At 49.0% G+C, this 21,944-nt stretch overlaps 1 protein-coding gene across 1 annotated transcript in view; it reads left to right on the forward strand.

Moving 5' to 3' along the window:
• The first annotated feature begins 231 nt into the window (after window positions 1-231).
• The window catches only part of TLL2 (tolloid like 2), a 148,646-nt gene continuing 126,933 nt past the window's right edge, over window positions 232-21,944 (forward strand). Inside the window, exon 1 of the mRNA XM_010389582.2 lies at window positions 232-649. Coding sequence (XP_010387884.2) covers window positions 475-649 — 175 coding nt within the window. The 5' untranslated portion in view covers window positions 232-474. The remainder of the gene's footprint in view (window positions 650-21,944) is intronic.

Here is a 21,944-nt window from a genome sequence, read left to right on the forward strand (position 1 = left end):
GCCCTGGGCAGGCGCCTTTGGCTGGGTGGGCGTGGAGCTGGCCCCCGGCCCTTGGCTTCAGCATCTTCACCTCGCTCGCCTTCCTCCGAAGTTGCGGAGGTGCCGGGAGGAGGAGGGGCCTCGCCTCGGGCGCCCGAGTGATTGGCTGCCCAGGGCTCCTGGCGAAGGCTGTGTCGTCCAGCCCTAGTGGAGAGGGGCGGAGCGGCCACTGCTCCAACCACCGCCGCCACTGCCACAGTCGCAGCCGCCGCAGCCTCGGCCGCCGGGCAAGTAGCTCCGAGCAGCTGCTTCCCGGAGCCTCGACGAAGACAGGGGGCGCCGCGCTCCACTTGCTCCGCGCCCGAGCCATGCCCGGCAGCCCTGTGTAACCACGGAGTCCCAGCCGCAGCCGACCGACCTAGTGTGCGCCGTCCTTCGGCCGAGCTGAGCTTTCGTGCACGCAACTCCCTCTGCCCCCGCCGGCCCCGCGCCACCATGCCCCAGGCAACTGCACTTGGGGCCCTGGTGTCACTGCTGCTGCTGCTGCCGCTGCCTCGCGGCGCCGGGGAACTCGGGGAGCGCCCGGACGCCACCGCAGACTACTCGGCGCTGGACGGCGAGGAGGGCACGGAGCAGCAGCTGGAGCATTACCACGACCCTTGCAAAGCCGGTAGGTGCCACCGCCGCCGCCAGGGAAGTCCCGCAGAAGTTTGCCTTTGAAATGCAAATGAGGTGGTGGGCAAGCCTGCGCTACCGTCTGTGGGGCGGGTCTCCTCTCCCCTCCCCTGAGATCCCCGGCTCCCCGGGAAGACAATGCCTGCGAGGAATTGCTTAAAAACCACTCCGAGGCTGGGACGTCCCGGCCCCAGGTTTGCGGTGCGCACCGGGGGGTCGGCAGCCGGCGCGTTCCCGAAGCTAATCAGGGCGAGTGCCCGAGGCCGAGAGGGCGCTCAGGGGCAGGGTGGGTGCCAGGGCCGCCTGGCAGCGAGTGGGCAGCACTGGCCACCGCCGGACGCTCCGGGCGGTAGCAGAAGAGCCGGGCTGGGCGCGGCGCTCCCAGGCTCAGATGGAGTTCCTGGCTCCGATTTCACAGCATTTGTAAGTTTCGCGCAAAGTTTCCCAAGATCAGTGGTTACTCTTGTGAAGAGATTTTAAAAAGAAAAGCGTCACAGCGGGCAAAAGGAAAGGGGTCGCCGAGGAAGAATGAGCAAAACTTCCCTGTAGCGGTCCCGGCCTGAGGGTCGCCCTGGGCGGGTGGAGATGGAAGCCGGCAGGTGCTCTAATCCCGCCAGGAAGCGGCGCCCGGGGCGTACGGGCCTTTCGGGCGCAGTTGCCGCCCGGGTGCTGCAGCTCCCGCTTCCCCGGGCCACCGACCGGCTCGTGAGTGCCGAGGGGAGCGGCTTCCGAGCTGGAGTCGTTGAAGCCTTAGCCTCCGAAGGGCCCCGAGCGCATGTTCCAGCAAGCTGATGAGTGTGGGGCGGTTCCAGCACTGACAGAGGGGTGCTCACGCTCCCAGGGAGAGGCTGAGCTCAGAGGCTCGCACAGACGCTCCTGGCCCATGGCCAGTGGCCCGCGGGTAGTGGTGTTTATCTTTGGCTTTGTGCGGCCCCGTTTCCCTTGGCGGTCGGCAGAGAAGAATGGGGAGGGAAGAGTGCGACCTCCACCCTCGGAGGGGCAGGTGCTCCTTCCCGGGGCTGTGGCTGGCCAGGTCTATGCGGGGCCTGTGGGCCGGTGATCGCCCCTTCAAGCCCTGGAAGCCTCTATCAGTTCCAGGTTCCTCATCTCTAAACTGGTGGCAGTAATTATAGGAGGACTCAGGTGATTTATGGGAAAATTCTCTGCAAGTGAAATGATGGCATTGTCGTTATTTTTTATTGTTACTATCACTGCAGTGGCTCGGGTCTAGGCTGGGGGTTGGGAGAGTCAGGACTGGGTAAAGTCTGGGGAAGACCAGGTTACTAGGAGGCAGGAGGAGTTTGTGAGACTTGAGAATCTTGTGAAGGTTTAAGATCAAACTAGTCTTGAGGGGCCTGATCTTAGTAAGGGAAGTTTCCTGCAGTATATCCACCTACTGCTGTACCTCATGGGGCTTCTGAGTTAGGAAGGTGGGCAGAGGAGTTGGTTCCTGGACAACTGGAGAAAACCTCAGCAGGTAGCATGCCTGGCCCAGGTACCATGAGTTCCTCATGGGACCTAATTCAAGGCCAGGGAGAAGAGGCTCCAGAGCACTGTTGGAACGGCAGCCTGGGCCTGAAAAGAGGGCCACTGAAGCTGGGAAAATAGATGTGGGATAAAAGGAGTGGCTGGACCACCTCCCACACTTGTCAGACCCTAGTCCCTGCTGGGTGTGAGCTGGGGCCTCTGGGAGGCAGTGTGGGCAGCTGGAGTGGGTGAAGTGATTGATTTGCTCAGGAATGTATTGTGCATCTCCAGTATGCTGGGTGCTGGTCTGGGCATTGTGAATCCAGGTGTGAAAGAGATATCCCAGCTTCCGGTCTCAGCCTTGGAGAATAACCCTGAGGCAGGCTTGCCTGTTACAGCCTCATTTTCCCCAGTAATTTTAGAGAAAATACAAGATAACCAGGGGCATGCATATTCTGTGATTCTTCACAGACAGGATGGGATGTGCAGGCAGGGCTGGAAGGCAGAGAATCTGGCCAGTGTAGCTTCAGCCAACTTCAGGCACCCTCCTCAGACTCCTTGAAATCTCCCAACCCATTGGCCTCTCCCTGGGCTACATTGATGCTAAGAGTGGCCAGAAGAGGGCGATAATAAGGACAACCTGGGGGAAAAGGTAACATCTCAAGTCAGCCCATCCTCTCGGAAGTTGCCTGAGGTGGAGCCAAAGCTAGGTCTGGAAGCCCAGCAAGCAGTTCATCAGTGTACTGAAGTTTCAGAGAAAGGACTTGCCTCTTGGCTAGGGGGACACTGCATTTCTTGGTTGCATATTTAATGCAAACCTTTAGGGGCAGCCTCCCATTCTATCTCAGTGAAATCCTAACTCCCTGACTCTTCTGGCCAGAAGCTCTCCTTTTAGGACCTGCCTCAGGGCTGCAAAACTAAAACGCCTCCCACTCTCCCTTCTTGGTGTGGGTCTCCATCCTACTGTGGACTCAGAATGCAGAGGGGAGGATCTTGAATCTATTCCTGGCTTCTCAGGAGCTGTGTTACCTGGACGATTCCCCTCCTCTCTGGGCCCCAGTTCCTTACCTGCAGAATGAAAATGTCTGCCTTGTTAGAATTGCAAAGTGACATGTCCAGAGAGCTTGCGCTCTTGGTCCACATCAACCGTCTTGCTGTGGGCCTACTTCATACCTTGCAGGCACTTCAGTGTGAGCCTGCTGGCTGCTTCCTATCCAGTGTTCTATGAGTCTATGATCTTTGGTTCTAGCCCAGCCTCTTAGAAGCTGAACAAACTGGTAATTTTACCATTTCTAATTTTATCATTTCACTACTTTTGCAATTTTTTAATACCATTTTTACCATTTACTCTGCCACTGACAAGCTATGTATCCTTGGGTAAATCACTTCATTTCTCTGGGCATTAGCTTCCTCATTTATAAATGGGGATGATTCCTGATAAAGTACTTAGAACAGTGGTGAAATACAGTTAGATACTTTTTATAAACGGATTTTCTAGAAACTGATGGAAAGAATATATTCATGCTGACCTTAAGGCAGGTTTTAAGCTGGAAAATTTAAATTTACTAATAGACAATCTATTTGATGCTGTAAAAGGGATGACTTTTAAATCAAATGACTGGGGAGTGGGAGTTAGTCTATGAAGCCCTCCTGGCCTGGGGCTGGTGAGGGGCCTGGGGCTTCTGGGGGATGTTCTCTGTCTGGTCATCCATAGCTCTGCCAATTGTTTTTCTTCTGATACTGTTAATAGAGCTAAGGGTTCAACTGGCAGTAAATCACAAGGCATTCTTCCAACCACCGTGCCTCTGAGAGCAAAGCTTGGGAGGACTGTTCCTGCCTGCCTGCCCTCACCCACAGGTTTTAAGCTGATTTCAAGTCAGAAGGCCTAGGTTCTTATCTTGACCCTGCCCCCCTTACTCACTGTGTGGCCTTGAGCAAGTCATTTTTACCTTTCCATGTCTCAATCTCCTCATCTACAAAATGGGAGTGGGAGCAAAAATGCTTGCTTTGCAGGGTAGACAAAAGGCCAGTTTTAGTTGGATTCTTCGGAAAGAAGAGCCTTAGACAAGGACTTTGGTGTAGATAGTTCATGTGGAAGGTGATCCCAGGAAGCAGGGTTGAGGGAGCAGGAATGAGACAGGGAGGAAGGAAATCCAATGAAGGGAGTGGAATCAAGGGAGCTGCTTTAGGCAATGGGCCCCTGACCCCACTGGGAGCTCCTTTGAGGAGCTTACAGAATGCCTCCCAAATTATCTGCCCAGAGAATAGGAGGCTGCAGCATTTATCCAAAGGCTGCTGCCCTTCACTGTCTGCTCCTTGCTATAGTTTCTATTCCCATGTAAGAAAGTATTCCAGACCAGTGGGGTAGAACAACCTCTGTTTTATTATGTTCATGATTCTGTTGATTAGGAATTTAGAAAAGACACAGCAGGGGAGGCTTGTCTTTGTTCCATGATGGCTGAGCCTCAGCTAGGAAGACTTACAGGCTGGGGTGACTCAACAAGTGGGTTCTGAAGTTATCTGAAGGCTCATTCACTCACATGTCTGGCTGTTGAGGCCGTCTGTTGCCTGGGACCAGTTGGCCAGAACTCTTACAGGTGGCTTCTCCATGTGGTCTATGTGGGCTTCCTTGAAGCATGGCAGCTGGATTCTAAGTGCAGGCATCCCAAGAGAACCAAATGGAAGCTGTGTTCCCTTTGATGGCTTTGCCTCAGAATCACACATTGTCACTTCCATCACGGCCACAAGCCCTCCCAGGTTCAAGGTGGGAGAGCATAGACCCACCTCTCCCGTGGGAGGCATGTCAATATCACATTGTTAAAAGGGCACATGAAATGAGAGATGTGGTTGCAGCCAGTTTTGGAAAAGATGACTTGCCACATTCCCTGAGGCATTAACTTCCCTGAGTATCCGGGAATAGAGGGCTCTACAGATTTAGAAAAAGTTCTCGAGCAGAAAGGTGGGGAGACATGCGGCAGAAATATGGAACTGCCCAGAGGTGAGCTGAGGGTATGTGACTCAAAAACTGTCTACATGAGGCTCAAATGATATGAAAATGCTGCACAGCCTTTTGGGTTTATTAAATCTAAGGGAACTGCCTGATAGCCAGCTTCACTTTTCAGGGGATGGCTTGGTAAATACCAGGGCCTTATTCACCGCTCTGGGTCCCATGTTCGGATAGGATAAATATAGCTGGTGGTCCCTCGTGTCTTATGGCTCAGGAACCAGTAGCCCACACTTTCAGACTTCTGCCTGGAAGTTGGTGTTTCACCTCACTCTGCCATTCTCTCCAAGACATCTTACCAATCAAGTTTCATTTGGGAGCTCACCAAGAGCCCTCTCTCGGGCAGCTATTGCCAGCAGCCCTCATGGTACTGTCGGCCTAGAAACTGAAGCAGCCCTGGGCCAGTGTGCTGGGGACTCCTAAAAGTGCCCAGAGTGGCATTGGGAAGATTGTAGAGTCATGGATAGTGCTCCTCTGGAGTTGCCAGCCTTCATGGCAGGACGGGCATCCTGGTTTTTAAGCAGAGATGAGGCTCACATGGTGCCTCCTGGAAGCTTGTCTCCCTGGCATGACGCATCTCTAGAAGGTGAGCTACCATCTCTCTGGTACTCCACCTGCCCTCCATCAGACTCCCACACCATGGACCACACCTAGGTAAGGGTGGCTGATATTTTTACATCTTTATTTTCATTCTAACTTGTTATGATGTCATTGCTGATAGGCAGGTGCTGATTTGATGGAATTAAAATATTTCAGGGCCATACTGGAGTTAAGTGTTTGTCTTCTCTGTTTCTCCAGATGATACAGGAGCAGAATCTAGTCTACTTTCTCTCCACAATTTCACACTCCGCTGTGCAATGGGGCAGGGTGTGAGCCAGTTAAGAACACGGGCTCTGATGTCTGACAGACCTAGATTCCAAATCTGCCACCTAGGCAAGGCTGTGTGACCTTGAGTATGTTACTCAACTTCCCTGAGCCTCAGGGAAAAAAAGAACTAGTAATATCCACTTTTTAGGATTGCTATAAGGATTAAATAATACAATGTTTGTCAAGTGCTGAGCACAGTATCTGGCACAAGGCAAGTATATAATGATATTTACATTATCAGAGTACAGAGCAGGCGCTCACAGCACTTCTTGAACTCTTGTTGAAATGCTGTAGAGGAAATTGAATTTTTGCAATAAACAAATAATTTATTTCATCTAGTGTAGTTAGGGTTAGAGATTCTTAATTTCAGACCTGATCATTGTGGTTAAACAGAGTCTCAAAAGTAAGTGAAGGGTGAATTTTATGGCATGTGAGTTATATCTCAATAAAGATTTTAAGGAAATGCAGATGAGGACAGGGCCAGGGGCAGAGCTGGGGGAGGAAGCTCATGGCCTTACCCCCTGAGGAACAGTTGGCTGACTGGCACAGCTGCTCGAGCTGAGAATTCAGCTCAGCCAAGCACGTGTGGAGTGTGTGACCATCCAATGCCAAGCAGAACCTAGAGTTCTCAACAGTGGCCAGGTCTCACACTGGGGTGCCAGAGTCTGGGAAAGGGGGGACCGGGAAGGAAGACACATCCGGCCCCTCTTGGAGGGGGCTGCTCTGGGAGCTGAATGACAGCAAGAACACCACCCACTGACCCTCAGCACAGCCCCCAGAGCAGACAAGCTGCTGTGATGGCTGCCATTTGTATATGAGGAAACTGAGCTTCAGGCCTAGACTTTCTGCCTGACCTTGCTGGTCCTTCGATGCCTCTGTGGACAGAGCCCATATTTGGTAGACAGAAAAGTCCACAACAACATAATAAAGGTAGGTCTCCAAGTCACATCATGGAACCCATTTTTTCCTTTTCTCTCCCACCCAGTAGTGTAGTGATCAGTGTGGCACACCCTTTCCTCAGGGGAGTATGTGTTTTTGGAGAGCGTGTTTTCCTCTGCTGTCCTGCACAGTGAGAGGAGAGGAGTGGGGACAGGCATGATGCCACTGAGCCATCCACATAGCCCCAGATATGCAGTGCACCAGGCATGCGGGCCTGGCATGAGTGCTGAGGGTCTAAGTGCTGATTAGACTCAACCCTGCCCTTGGGGAGCCTCCTACCCAGGGCTGGACTCAGCCTGCACAGCAGAAGAGGCTCCCAGATGGAAGCTGATTGTAGACAGGTCAGCAGGGCATCTCAGCTCTGGCCGTCCAACTGACCACTGCTTCTCCGGTCATTCTCAGGGCACTCCCCAGCCTGGACTATGGTTGTTTGAGCACCTGGCCCCTCCCCAGACTGTAGAGAACAAAGATCTTGCTGACATGTTGTGGTTCTGTACCCATGCTTTGGAATTGGGCTGACTTAAATTTTTCTTCTCAGCTTTGTCACTTTCCTTTTTCTTCTTTTTTTTTGAGACGCGGTCACGCTCTGTCATCTAGGCCTGAGTGCAGTGGCACGATCTCAGCTTACTACAACCCCCACTTCCCACATTCAATTGATTGTCCTGCCTCAGCCTCCCTAGTAGCTGGGATTACAGATGCCCGCCACCATGCCCGGCTAATTTTTGTATTTTTAGTAGAGACAGGATTTCGCCAGGTTGGCTAAGCTGGTCTCAAACTCCTGACCTCGTGATCCACTTGCCTCAGCCTCCCAAAGTGTTAGGATTACAGGCATGAGCCACCACGCCCAGCCTCAGCTCTATCACTTTCTAGTGGTGAGACCTGGAGCAAGTCCCTCAGCCTTCAAAGCCTCAGTGTCCGAGTGTATATCATGCTGTTAACAGAAACTCTGATTAACAGGCACTTGGTACCTGATGTGAAGGCACTTGGTACTGTGCTTAGAAACAGAAGCACTCTATAAATATGAAATACACAGTGCTAGAGTTATGTCGCCCTTGAAGAACCTGTTATGCCCCAGCAAGTGTGTGGAGTGAACTGAATTGTATGAACAGCACTGTTTTCCGTACTTCTGAGACAGCCTTGGGCAAAGCAGCAGGTGCTAGAAGCAAATTTCCTGGGTTCAAATACCGGCTCTGCCACTTCACGGCTGTGGGTAAACCTGCTTAGGCTTGCTGGGACTCTGTCCTTATCTATGAATGTGGTTACTAATATCTACCCACATAGGGTTATTATGAGGATTTAATGATTAAAATAGAGGAAGCACTTAGAATCATGTCTGAACATGGTAAGCATCCAGTAAATACTATTTTTAAAATTATTATCATCCTACAGAAATCCAGCAAGGTTTCCAAGTGGTAGGAAACTAAATATCTGAACAATCAAAGTGATATGGTCTGGCTTTGTGTCCCTTCCCAAATCTCATCTGGAATTGCAATCCCCATGCATCAAGGGAGAGACCTGGTGGGAGGTGATTGAATCACGGGGGCGGTTTCCCTCATGCTGTTCTTGTGATAGTGAGTGAGCTTTCACGACACCTGATGGTTTAAAAGTGACCGTTTCCCCTGTGCACTTTTTCTCTTCTGTTGCCATGTAAGATGTGCCTGTTTCCCCTTTCTTTACCTTCCACCATGATTGTAAGTTTCCTGAGGCTTCTCCATCCATGCAGAACCGTGAGTCAATTAAACCTCTTTTGCTTATAAATTACCCTGTCTCAGGTAGTATCTTTATTGCAGTGTGAGAATGGACTAATACACACAGCCAGGTGATGTTCTAAGGGATTTATGTTTTCTGATGGTGCCAATTCTGATAGCTCCTCTATACTCAGAGATTGTGTGTGTGTGTGTGTGTGTGTGTGTGTGTGTGTGTGTGTGTGCAGTGGTGGGATCCCAGCTCACTGCAACCTCTGCCTCCTGGGTTCAAGTGATTTCTGTGCCTCAGCCTCCTGAGTAGCTGGGATTACAGTGCATGCGCCACCACACCGGGGTAATTTTTGTATTTTTAGTAGAGATGGAGTTTCGCCATATCGGCCAGGCTGGTGTCGAACTCCTGGCCTCAAGTGATCTGCCTGCCTCAGCCTTCCAGAGTGCTGGGATTACAGGCCTGAGCCACCATGCCTGGCTACACCCAGAGACTTTGACCTAAAACTTAAATCTTCCATGAATCTCAATGGCCTCACTGAGGATGGCATTAGGCTAAGGCATTTGGTGCCTGCAAGCCAACCAGATGTCTGAGCCCCACCGAAGAAACCAGTCCCTGGCTATTTGGAGACATATAAATGGCTTTGGGCCTGAGCCTCCATTCAGCTGATGGCTTCTCCCATCATTTAAAAGTGCTGATGGCCGCTTGTAAACCATCAGGTCTCGCGAAAGCTCGCTCAGTATCACGAGAAGAGCATGAGGGAAACCGCCCCCGTGATCCAATCACCTCCCACCAGGTCTCTCCCTTGACACGTGGAGATGAGATTTGGGTGGGGACACAAAGCCAGACCCTATCACTTTGGTTGTTCAGATATTTACTTTCCTGCCACTTAGAAACCTTGCTGGATTTCTGTGGGATGATAATAATTTTAAAAATAATATTTACTGGATGCTTACCATGTTCAGACATGATTCTAATGTAATGTCATCTCAGCTCTAATTAGGAGTTGATGTGAGCACTCGCAGGAGATAGCCTGGGCTCACATGATCTCAGGGGCATTACAGGCCATGGTCAGGGTGCTTGCACAGGGGAGAGCCTGGGCTAGGACCAGCACAGGATATTGAGACCTCTAATCCCTGTTTTCCCCTCTATGCCATGTGACCTCTTCAACCCTGGGGCCTCCAGCTTTGCCTGGCTGCCTCCACCCCCAGTGAATGAGCTTCTCCTTGCTGCCCAGTCTGAAGGCCACATTTGTGTATTTGTTCCCTGAGCACCAAAGCCCATGACCGTCTCCCTATCTTTTTCTTTACCCTTGTCTAGGAATCTGACAAGGATGAGAGAATTCTGGCTTTCCAAGTACTCTCTGTCCTAAAGCATGGGGAAGAATAAATGAATAATACCAGGTGTCAAAATGCAGCTGTCCCCGTCTCTGTTCCTCTACTACTCTTCCATAAGGCCCAGGGTCAGTGCATGGGTGTCAGGTCAGTTGAGGGCGATGGGTCCAGTCACTGTCCTCATCTCCAGAGGGAGAAGACTTCGATGGCCAGTCTTTCCCAAGGATGCTCAGGCTGATAAAGAGCAGAAGCAGTGAGCATCGAGTTGTAGAGATTGTTTTTGGCATCACGCAGCCCATGGCTTTAAATCTGCCTCTGCCAAGTCTCTTAATCTCTTTGAGCCTCAGTTTCCTCATTTGGAAAATAATGATATTGAAACTCATCATATAATCTTGTTTGAGGATTAAATGAGGCAGTGAACATGAAGTGTTTAGCAAGCAGTCATTAATTGTTGGCCCCTCTTGCTATTATTATTGTTACTCATAGTATTATTCCCTATTTTAGAATTTCCCTATAAGTAGCAACTTCACTGGCCTGTGAATGCCAATCTCTCCATCTCAGGGCTGCCAAGAGTTCTCCTGGGATACATAGCATGTGGCAAGTGATAATTAATTGCTCCACAGCTCACTTGCTCTCACCCATGAAGCAGGGAGAGGATGACAGATAAACCAAATGTGTAGAAGCAGGTTTCTCATGGTACCCACTCAGCCTGCTCATAATATGGTTCTGCCTGGATGCAAACATAGCAACAGGAACAGAGCTTTCCTGCTGATTGGTTACAGACCTATCTGTGATCACGCCACCTCTAACCACTTCTGCCAATTACCAATAAATATTCTCAAGCTCGCCTGCATGAGCACTTGAGTGGAGATGTTCAGCCCTGAGTCTTTGCCTGCTCTGCCAGCTGGGCCACTTATCTTCCGTCTCATCCTGCAACTTGCACCCAGCCTCTTTCCCTGCCTCTCACCCGTGTTACTGGCCTGGAGTCGATGTGAGTCCTGTGAGCTGGCTTCCCACAGCAATAGCCTCAAGCTACCTTCCTTCTTAACTCTTTTTCAGGTCTCAGGGTCGCCTCTCCTCCCTGTGAAGTCAATACTGGTTTCCTGTCCTCTCCTCCTTGGCTCACTAAGGACTGGACCCCATGGGTGCAGATACCACACTGGTACCAGAGTCCACCCAGGTGCCTAAAACAGAAACCCAGTTGCTACCTGGACACCTGACTTCCCTCCTCTTCTCACTCAGCCCAACCCAAGTGCTGTCAATTCTATTTCCAAATTGAGCCCATCCACTTCTCTCCATCCTCACTACCACTGGTCCAAGTTCACACTTGGGCTGCTGCAGTAGTGGCTGAACTGGTCTCCTGGACGCTGCTCTTGCCTCCCAAAATCTGTTTTCCGCGTTGCAGAGTGATCTTTCTCAAACTCATGTGTGATCATGTTTGCAAGATCAGACCTGCTTAGAATCCTTTAATGTCACCCCATTGCACTTGGGATAAGAGCAATCAGCAGGCCCCGGGGTGCTCTCGTCATTGCTTGTTCCTCTGACTCAGCTTCCCTTCCCTTACCTGCCAGGCTCCAGCTCACATCAGTTCTTCTTCCTGCCTGAAATGTCTCTGGACTTTATATGTGGTCAACTCTGACTCATCCTCCGGGACTGAGCTTACATTTCATTTCCCCAGTGAGGTCTTCCCAGCCCCCAATCTCAATCAGGTCCCCTTTCAGGTTTCTCATCACCTTTGTTTTTCTGGAAAGCACTCTTTACAGTTTATAACTTGGTCTATTACTGATGTATTATTGTTCAATGACTGTCTCTGCATTGGACAATGAGCTCCAAGGAGTATAAATGCGACTGATTTTGCTTCACAGTCACCAGCACAGTGCCAGCATGTGGTGGGTGCCCAACCAGTATTTGTCAAATGGAAAACTGAGTCAATGAGATACCAGAGGGACTCAGAAAGGGTAGCAGTCAACTCAAGGGAGACTTCCTGGTGAGGGAGTTGGTAAGCTCTGAGGTGGGCCTGGAAGGATGTCTTGGATTTGCGGAAGCTGAGATGTGAGATAAGCTATTTCAGGTAGAATGAACAGCGTCAGCAAAGGTGAGGAATGTTTGTGATGTGTCTGGAGTTGGAAGTTTACTCTGGTTTACTTTGCAGAATAGTAATGACAGGATTGAAATAAGCTTGGAACAGTGGAAGTCAAGCTGAGGCATTTGAAACATATGCCTAAGGAAATGGGGAGCTATTGATGGTTTCTCAGCAGAGGACTGTTACAGTGAAGACCTGTGATGCTTAGGATCTGTAGAAGCAGGAAGCAGGGGGACCTCCCAGAGTTCGAGGCCTGCAGCATGAGGATGCAGGCTATGGCCTTGGGAATGGGAAGGGAGGGAAGGTGGGAAGAGATAGTGGCTCTGTGGTTTGGCAGGGGGGTCCTGAGCTGAGTTGTGCCCCAAGGTCAGCATTGAAACGTGTGTGAGTTCATTCAAACATATTCAGCAGGCACTGGGGTGCCCTTGAAGTGGTGGAAAGGGAGATAATGGTTTAACATGAAATGTTTTCCTTAACTACACAGCTAATTCCCATCCACTGGAAAACATTTAGAAAATGTATACAGGAAGTAGAAGTAAAAATGTCCAGTAATCCCATTACCTGGAAGTAATTTTTGTGAACATTCTGTTGTATGATATTCCCACACCTTTTCTAGGCATGTTTGTAACATTTTTCTTCTCCTGAAAATGCTGTACATACTGGTTTGAACCTGCTTCTATTTCAGTTTCACTTAGTACCATGAACCTCTTTCTATGACAATAAAGATGCTTATGTAATAAACATTCTTGATACAAAACCAATTTAAGTTGTTTTATACACTGTTGTATAGATGCACCATAATTTATTTAAGCAATCTCCTATTGTTGGACATACAGATTTTTTTCTCAGTCTCTCCCCTCCCACCCTCCCTCCCTTCCTCCCTTCCTCCCTTCCTTCCTCCCTTCCTTCCTTCCTTATCTTGCTTTGTCACCCAGGCTGGAGTGCAATGGCACAATCACTACTCCCTGCAGCCTCCGCCTCCCGGGCTCAGGTGATCCTCCCACTTAACCTCCTGAGTACCTGGGACTATAGGTGCATGCACCACGTGATTTTTGTATGTTTCGTAGAGACAGGGTTTCGCCATTTTGCCCAGGCTGGACCCGAACTCCTGACCTCAGGTGATCCGCCTGCCTCGGCCTCCCAATGTGCTGGGATTACAGGCATGAACCACTGCACCTGGCCTCAATCTTTTTGTTTTGCTTTTATAAACAATGATGCTGGAGTCATCTCTGTAGCTAGATGTTTATATACATCACGAATTATCTCTTTAGAATAAATTTTTACAAGTAGAATTGCTGGGTCAAAAGTACCAATGAGTTTAGGCTTTCTGATTCTCCTTTCCAAACAACCCTTCAAAAGTTTTTTTGTTCATTTTTTGTTTTTGTGTTTTGAGACAGGGTCTCACTCTGTCACCCAGGCTAAAGTGCAGTGGTGCAATCACAGCTCACTGCAGCCTCGAACCGCAGCGCTCAAGAGATCCTCCCACCTCGGCCTTCTGAGTAGCTGGAACTATAGGTGTGCACCAGAACACCCGGCTAATTTTTTTTTTTTGTCATGTTGGCCAGGCTGGTCTCAAACTCCTGGGCTCAAGTGACCTACCTACCTCAGCCTCCCAAAGTGCTGGGATTATAGGTGTGAGGCATCGTGCCCAGCTAAAAGTCTTTTGTTCCTTTACACTCCCATTAGGATTAATAGTTTATATATTCTAGTTTTAAAAAACCGTTGCTGGTTAGAGAAAAGTATTTTTCTATTTCTTCAACTTGCACTTGTAATTTGTATTTTTTTCAGTAATTTTGAATGTTTTAAAACACATTTTGATCATTTGTATTTCTTCTGCTAATTGCAATTCCTATTCACGCACCTTTTCTTCTGTTCATGCTCATTTTTCTAATTAAATAGTTTTAAAAAACATTTAGTGGGAACCCTTTTCCTACTAAATTAAGGACTTTAATTATCTTTCTGTCATATTTGCCACAAAAAATTTTTGGAGAGAGTATTTTTAAAAAGCAGAGGGCTTATTCTGCACCATATCATTGACTTTCCCATAGAGATGTTTGTGTGGTTGTATCAGTTCAGATCAAGTTAAATTGCTAGGAACAGACCCAAGTTAATTTGCTGTGTCCATCAGGGTCCAGTTAGGAGACTGAAACCACACCAGTAATTTGAACAGTAATTAGAAAATGTAATATAATTATCAACTAGGAAAAGGGGGTTGACGACCAAATGGGGTAAAGAGAACACTGAAGAAAACAAAAATAGCAGATGCAAGGAGCAACTACTAGGGAAGGAGGAGGCCACCCCCACCTCCACCCATCCCGGGCTGAAATTCTAGCTTCTTAAGAGAGAGTAGCTCTGGCCCGCTGGAATCGGGGAGTTCACTGAAATATTGACCAACAGGGAATTACCCAGTGGAAACTGGCAAAACTCTGGAGGGTTGGTGCCAACGGTTTTCCTGAACACTGCTGGCAGCCCCTCCCATGGGTACAATGTGAGACTGCTGGAACCAGGAATAGCATGCCCCCTTCTATTTGCAGTGTCCTTCCAGTGTCTTCTACTGATAAAGCCTGACATGGTGTCAACAGGTGAAGGAGCAATGTTTATAGGGTCCAGCTGCAGCAAGTAAAGGAACAAAAGACTTTTAGCTGGGCACGATGCCTCACACCTATAATCCCAGCACTTTGGGAGGCTGAGGTAGGTAGGTCACTTGAGCCCAGGAGTTTGAGACCAGCCTGGCCAACATGACAAAAAAAAAAAAATTAGCCGGGTGTTCTGGTGCACACCTATAGTTCCAGCTACTCTTGCTTTGTCACAAAGCAAGACAAAGAAGGATAGATTTGGAGCCAAGAGGCAATATATTGATATCTGGGACATTGGCTTAAACAAGCTAGAAGTCTATTCTTTTCTCACATCAAAATCTGGAGGTCTCCATTCAGGGCTGATATGGCAGTTCTGCTTCAGGAAGTCCTTCAAGATCTAAGATCAAAGCTCCTTCCAGTCTGCCACTCCACTCTCCCTCAGTTGAGGTCCTTGTCCTCATGGTCAAGATGGTATGCAGAACTCAAACCATCACGGGCATGGTTTGGATACAGGAGGGGTGGAAAAGAAAAAAGGGACAAAGAATGTGGGAGAACCAGCTTCTTGGGAGCTGCCATTTGTTGCTTCTGCTTCATCTCCTTGGACAGAACTTAGTCACTTGGCCACAGGTAGCTATTTGGGAGTCTGGAAAAGCTTTATTTTGGAGGACCTGGAGCTAAAAATCAGAGGTTCTCTTAAAATGAAAGAAGGTAGAGAAGTATTCATGGACAATGAGCAATCTCTGCCACAATAAGCTAAATTGGCTGGACCTTTATGAAGAAAATGTAGTCAAAATGGCAACAGGCCCACTACCATGACTGAAAGTTAGCCAGCTACACCAAGCAAGGTCTTTGAGTCAAATCTTCTAGAACGTTAAAGCTGGAAGGAACCTAAAGGATTATTTATTCTAAGCTTTTAATGTTTCCTGTGAGAACCCTGAAGGCCTGGGAGGGGCAGTAACTTGTCCAAGGCCATCTGAATACCTCTTGGCATGGCCGGAGGTAGATCCCAGTCCTCCTTCCCTCTCCACCTAGTGTATCTTTCCATCCTCTGTGAGTTAGGGTCTCCCATGGCCATTGTCTTCAGAATGAGTACTGCATAATTACATTGCAACTTATGGCTCTACAAAAGATCATTTCACAGTGAAGATATTAGGGCTTATGAGATGTGCCTGGTCCTCAAATCAAGCACATAAGATGTAAAATTAGAGCCCAAGAAGCTTTGGCTTATTAGGACCTAAACTGCATCCTCTCTCCATTACCTAATGGAGTCCGTGTGAGCTCATGCTGTGAGAACGCAGCAGGCATGAGATAACAGTAAGTCATATTCTGCCCAATTAAGCAGTGAAAGGTGTCGGCATAGGCCAACGTAGTCATCTCCATTACCAGCCAGAATCCCATCTTCCTATTTGGCTATGGAAATAATGGAAAGATTTTCTTAGAAAAGCTCTATAAGTCAGAGTCCCAGCAAGAAACAGAATTTATCCCAGCTGTTTCAGATGAAGAGACCTTCACGAAGGGGCTAATTAGAGATGCAGGGTTAAGGGAACAAACAGGAGAGGTGAGACACCCAGAGATGAGCCCGTTATCCCTGTGGTGAGGGGCAGGGGAGGGAGCAGTGCTACTGGAGCTGGAACTGGGTAGGAGGGGAAGTTGTGGATGGATGTGTCTATGGCTAGACCTGTAGCATCCAGCAGGGAAGAAATGCATGGCCTCTCTCCTCTTCCCTAGGGTCTGCCAGGATCCCTTCCTAGTTGAAAGCAACCAGAAGTTGGAGGAAACCTGAGGGGAAACTGGAGGATGCCATCCACAGAAGCAGGCTTCCTGGACACAGAGCAGAGTGGAGAGGGTGAAGAATAGGTATACAAACAATGATGTTAATCTTGGTTCAAGCCTTGCCCCAGCTATTACCTGGACTGAAATATTTTTAGTATCTGTATTTTTGTTGTTGTTGTTGTTTTGTTTTTGTTTTTTGAGACAGAGTCTCACTCTGTTGCCGAGACTGGAGTGCAATCTCAGCTTACTGCAATCTCTGCCTCCCAGGTTCAAACAATTCTCCTGCCTCAGCTTCCCGAGTAGCTGGGATTACAGGCGTGCACCATGATGCCGGGCTAATTTTTGTATTTTTTTTAGTAGAAACAGGGTTTTGCTATGTTTCTCAGGCTAATCTTAAACTCCTGACCTCAAGTGATCTACCGGCCTCGGCCTCCCAAAGTGCCAGGATTACAGACATGAGCCATCGCACCCGGCCATTTTTAGTGTCCTTACAATGTAATTTGTGACTGGCAAATGTGTGGCACATGCGACCCCCTCCCCACTCCACACCCCCTGCCAATGGCATATATTACTAATTGATCATGCCTCTCTTTCCTATGGGTCCAAGAAGTCACCTTACACTGCTCAAAGAAACACCACCCATTGAGTGGGGTGGCATGTGAGATGAAACCTAGTTGGAGCTGTAAAACTTAAACAGCCTTACAGATATGGCCTGCCTGGCCAAACCAATTTGTGGCTAATTTTTCTTTTTTGGAAATTAGCTGAGCAGGTGTGTTTGTTGATTCAACTGAGCCCTGCTGGGAAAGCCAAGCTGTGACATTTCTGAAATGTAGTGGTGTAACCATATTATGATATAGATGAGGAGGCGAGGCCAGAGACTGTATCTGCTGTAAGCAAGGTGGTCGCCAGCCCAGGCACCAGCCAGATCCTCTTGGCTCATCTGTTAAGTAGGATGATGCCAGCCAAGGCAGAGGGCAGGGCTGTGTGTTCTCTTGAAGAACAGTCAGCTTTCAGAGCGGCTGTAGAGGACCTAGCTGTGTAGGGCGCTCTCCTAGGTCCTGACTGACCTTTAACATGGAGAGTTAGAAAATGGAAAATCCTTAGCTGGAAAAAATGGGTAACGGATTATGAATGTTGCCAGCATGCTGTAGGGCATAGGTGGCAAACAGGTCTCAACTCATGCGCCATATCTGTCCATTTCTGTTGGCCCTCTGTAGCACTGTGTTGAGATGGATTCAGAGACTGTGTCCAGGCTCAATGGACAGGAGAGATGTGATCAATTAGGAATATCTGTCCTGAGCAAGAGTGGGTAAGGGGAGGCACATGCTTGTCTCTTATATGCCATTTCTGGTGTAGGGAAAGCACATGGTCGAGAGTCCCAGACGTGGCTTCTAGATGCAATATTTTAAGCAAGTCATTTGACCTTCTTGGACCCCAGTTTCCTCATATGGAAAACAAGGACATCGCTTAGATGACTTTCAAATTCTCTGTCTTAGAAATTCCTCAGTTTTAAAGTTTTCCAAGTCTTCATTGTAAAACTTGCACCAAATCTGTTTGATCCTGTTAAAACATTTACAGCTCTCAACTCCTCTCTGCCATATGCTTGAGCAACTGAGCCATCTATTCCTGGAGAAGGCCATCTCCCCAGGCAGGAGCAGCTGGGGACCCTGGAGACAGGACGCTTCTCACACTAAACAGACCCTACCCTTTAATCTCAACCAAAAGATCCAGGAGGCGTGATTCACATCTCGCCTGTTTCCTCTCCTCCGAGAGCCCGAACCTCTCCCCTCCTGTTCTGCAAACGCGCCTGAATGCGGAGTCCTGAAATTTAGGGTCATGGTTTCAAAGTTCATGGTCCTGAGAATAAACAAAAAAACTATTGTGGTTGCATAGAGCTGTGGACCCCATTAACACCGTCCCATGAATATTTATAGCGTGGAACTACAAAAGAACATAGAGGCCATATTGTATTTCCTAGAACTTTCTTTCTAGGGGTCCTTTCTCTGTGGGTCACTTTAATGTAAGCTTTGCTTATTTAGTTGCACACTTTAAGCCGATTAACTTTTTACTAAAAAAACCCTCCCTGTTTGTTTGTACATACACTCCCTTAACAAAGATTCACAGAAAACTTCTTTAAACCTGTTAAATCCCTCCGCTGGAAACTTGCAATGAACTAAATGCATCTGTGGGTAGGATTTCCCTGTGACGCTCCCTGCCTCTGGCCCCTCCAGCCCACCTCAGCCTGTTTCCTGAGAGGAATTCCAATGGTTTGAATTCTACATATTTAGTTCCTCTAATAACCTGGGCTTATCTCTAGGTGACTATCTTATGGAACATCTATGAAGTCTTCCTCACTTCCTGAGTGAGGAAGTTATTGGAGTGGACAAACAGCAGGCCCCAGACAAATACCCTATATTTCTCTAAAAGAAAGTGTAGTGAAATCAAAGATTAGGTCAGAGACCATGGACTCTGTTGGTTTCCAAACTGTAGTGTCCATCTGAGTCACCTGAGTGGGTGGGGCAGGGCATGAATTAAAATGCATGTTCCTGGGTGCTGACTTCAGAGATTCTGATTTCATAGATCTGGGTTGGGGCCTGGGGATCCACGTGACAGCACTCTCCTTTGACACTTCTGATATAAGTGGTTTCTGGGTCATGCCTCCAGAAACACTGAGCTGGTTCAGCTGTCTCATTGTGTGAGTGAAGAAAACGCCTCAAAGGGGAAACACACAGCTTCCAGTACAGACCATGGAGATGCAGACCACATCTCTTCCCGTGTAGACCATGCTTCATTTCCCAAGATACAGAGCCACTGCAGAGTATTTGTGATTAGGTCCATGGGTAGGAAGCTGACTGAACAATAAACCATGCCCTAGTGTAGCCCCAAGATCTAAGTATACAAATGAAAATCAGGAAGTGTCCTGGTTGATGAGGGTGAGTTGAGGTAAGGTGGGTATCTCCTGCAGGCCACTCTCCTCGGATAAGACCCAGGTCCTCGTTGGTTTGGAGCAAGCCCTGGGACAGGGCAGGGCATATGGCCAGGATGAACCAGGAAGGTCAAGGGGCTGCCCTGGGCCTGCAATTCTCTGGGGGCCAGGGAACAGAGTCTTGGGGATAGTGCAGTTGGTGATAGAAGGTGGCAGTGGAGTGGAAGGGGTCTCCCTCCAACTGGCTGGCTGCTGCCTGGCTTGAAGTCTCCCCAGCTCTGTAGACCCCAACTCAGGGGCCATTCACCACCCATAAAATCCCCCCACCAGACTTTTGGAATCTTCAGTGTGGAGGGGTGTGAGGACTCCTCCAGGCCCAATCCCTCCTGCACTCTGTCCCTTGAAAGCAGCTGCCCGGGCTGCCCCCGGCTGGCCAGGCTGGTGGCTCCTCTGTTGGCAGAGCACTTCCTGCTGACCCTGAGGTCAGTCCCCACCTTGAATCCCAATGCTGGGACCAGTGTCCTGTTCAGGGCAGTGAACCGAGCTCTGAGTCTTGGAGCCAAAAGGTCTGAGTTCAAGCCCTGTCCCCTTCTTACGGATTGTCAATTTGGGCTGGTCATTAACTTTCCCAAGTCTCTCTTTCCCCTGTAAGATTTGGTGGCCTTCCTGCCTTCCTCTAGGACTTCTGCAAGGGGGCATTTATTTACTCACTGATTCAGGAATGAGAATGTTCTGAAGATCAGTGCCAGACCCTGTGCTGGAAGCTGGGGTTTCAGGCATGGGGAGTGTTTGCAGGAGAGAAGGATGTGTGCATGGAAGGGGTGGCATACTGTAAAGTGCTATACCGGAATGACGGACTCCTGATTACCCTCTCCACCCTGGGTGCTTTACCAGCTATAGGATCCTGTTCCCAATTCTCAGCCTCCCTTTCTGCCCCTGCTCAGCCTGTCAGATCCCCTGGCCTCCTGTCCTGCCTTACCCTTACTGTCTGCAACAGTCCGCATGGCTGGGCCCCCCGCTGTAGCTGGCTTACCCTCACTGCACCCCTCCTGCTCCTGCCCTGACAGTGCCTTGCTCTTTCTCACCCCAGGGCCTTTGCACATGCTGTCCTTTTAGCCAGCATGCCCTTTCCTCTTGCTATCCACCTGCCAAACTGCGGGTCACTCATCATCCTCCCACTCATCCCCTTTGTGAGGCTTTCCTAATTCTACATTTCCAAGGCTGTAAATTAGTCATTCCTCCTCTCCATGCTTCCATCTTACTAAGGGAGCCAAAGATACATGGCAGTTAAGAGTTAGAATTGAGAGGGGGCCTGGAGGAAGCTGCCTAAATCTCTCTGTGCCTACAGTCCTCATCTGACACTGGGTATGATGATGCTCATTGCACAGGTTTGCTGTCCTGAGGGCTAGGGGAGTGAGAGGAGCCTGCACGGTGTGGGTTCTGCAGAACCATCAGTCCCTTTCTCTTCAGCACTGGTCCTGAGAGGAGATCTAAAACACCAGATTTGGAAGAAATAGAGATTGCTGTTCAAAGATCAATGGGGTCATGATGGAAGGGCATGAGCTCCCTGTCTCTGGATGGAGTATTGGACCCGATGACCTGTATGGCCCCTACCAGTCCTAGAAGTCTGTCATTCCTGGAGGACTGTGGAACAGTACAACAGTCTCCAAAATGTGTTCCTGAGGTCAGGAGACCCAGTGAAAGGAGAGCTCAGAGGCAACTATGTTGGGAAATGCTGCATTCCCAGTCTTTCTCTTGGAGAGCCGTGATATTTGTTAGAATTTTTAAGGCTCTGGGAAGTCCTGCAGTAAACAACATGGTTTAACAGCATTTCTTAGTAACTTTTTAGAATGTGGAACTTTGGGGAAAATTGGATAAGAGATCTGATGTTTATTTGTTTGTTTGTTTAAGATGGAGTTTCACTCTTGTTGCCCAGGCTGGAGTGCAGTGGAGCCATCTTGGCTCACTGCAACCTCTGCCTCCTGGGCTCAAGCGATTTTACTGCCTCAGCCTCCTGAATAGCTGGGATTACAGGTGCTTGCCACCATGCCCAGCTAATTTTTGTATTTTTAGTAGAGACGGGTTTTCACCATGTTGGTCAGTCTAGTCTCAAACCCCTGACCTGAGGTGACCCACCCCCCTCGGTCTCCCAAAGTGCTGGGATTACAGGCATGAGCCACGGCGCCTAGCAGGGATCTGATTTTGGAATCAGAGAGACTTGTGTTGACTCAGAAAACCTGTGCAGCTTCTTCCTGCCTGCATGACCTTGGCCAATTCCTACCTCCCTCATGGCCTTTTTTTCTCTCCTTTCTATAAAAAGGAAACAAGAATGGCTTCCCCTTGAAACTGGTGAGAGGACAGATTGTGGTAGTATGTAGAGGACATTCAACCTGGTCCCAGGGACACAGTGAGTGCTGCATGCTTCTGCTGTCAATGGGGATAAGACAGCCAGGGCAAGATCTGTGCTGTGCAAATCCTGGATGGGAGCTGCAGGAATGAGCCTTTCCCTGCAAAGCTCAGATCATGGTCATCTTTTGCAGCCCCCAAAGTCAGGCACACACATGACATCAGATGGGGAACATAACAGAACTTCAGAAACTGTGAGGCACTTTACAGGCACTTACTG

The sequence above is a fragment of the Rhinopithecus roxellana genome, chromosome 11, assembly GCF_007565055.1.
Source record: "Rhinopithecus roxellana isolate Shanxi Qingling chromosome 11, ASM756505v1, whole genome shotgun sequence".
NCBI classification, from domain to species: domain Eukaryota; kingdom Metazoa; phylum Chordata; class Mammalia; order Primates; family Cercopithecidae; genus Rhinopithecus; species Rhinopithecus roxellana.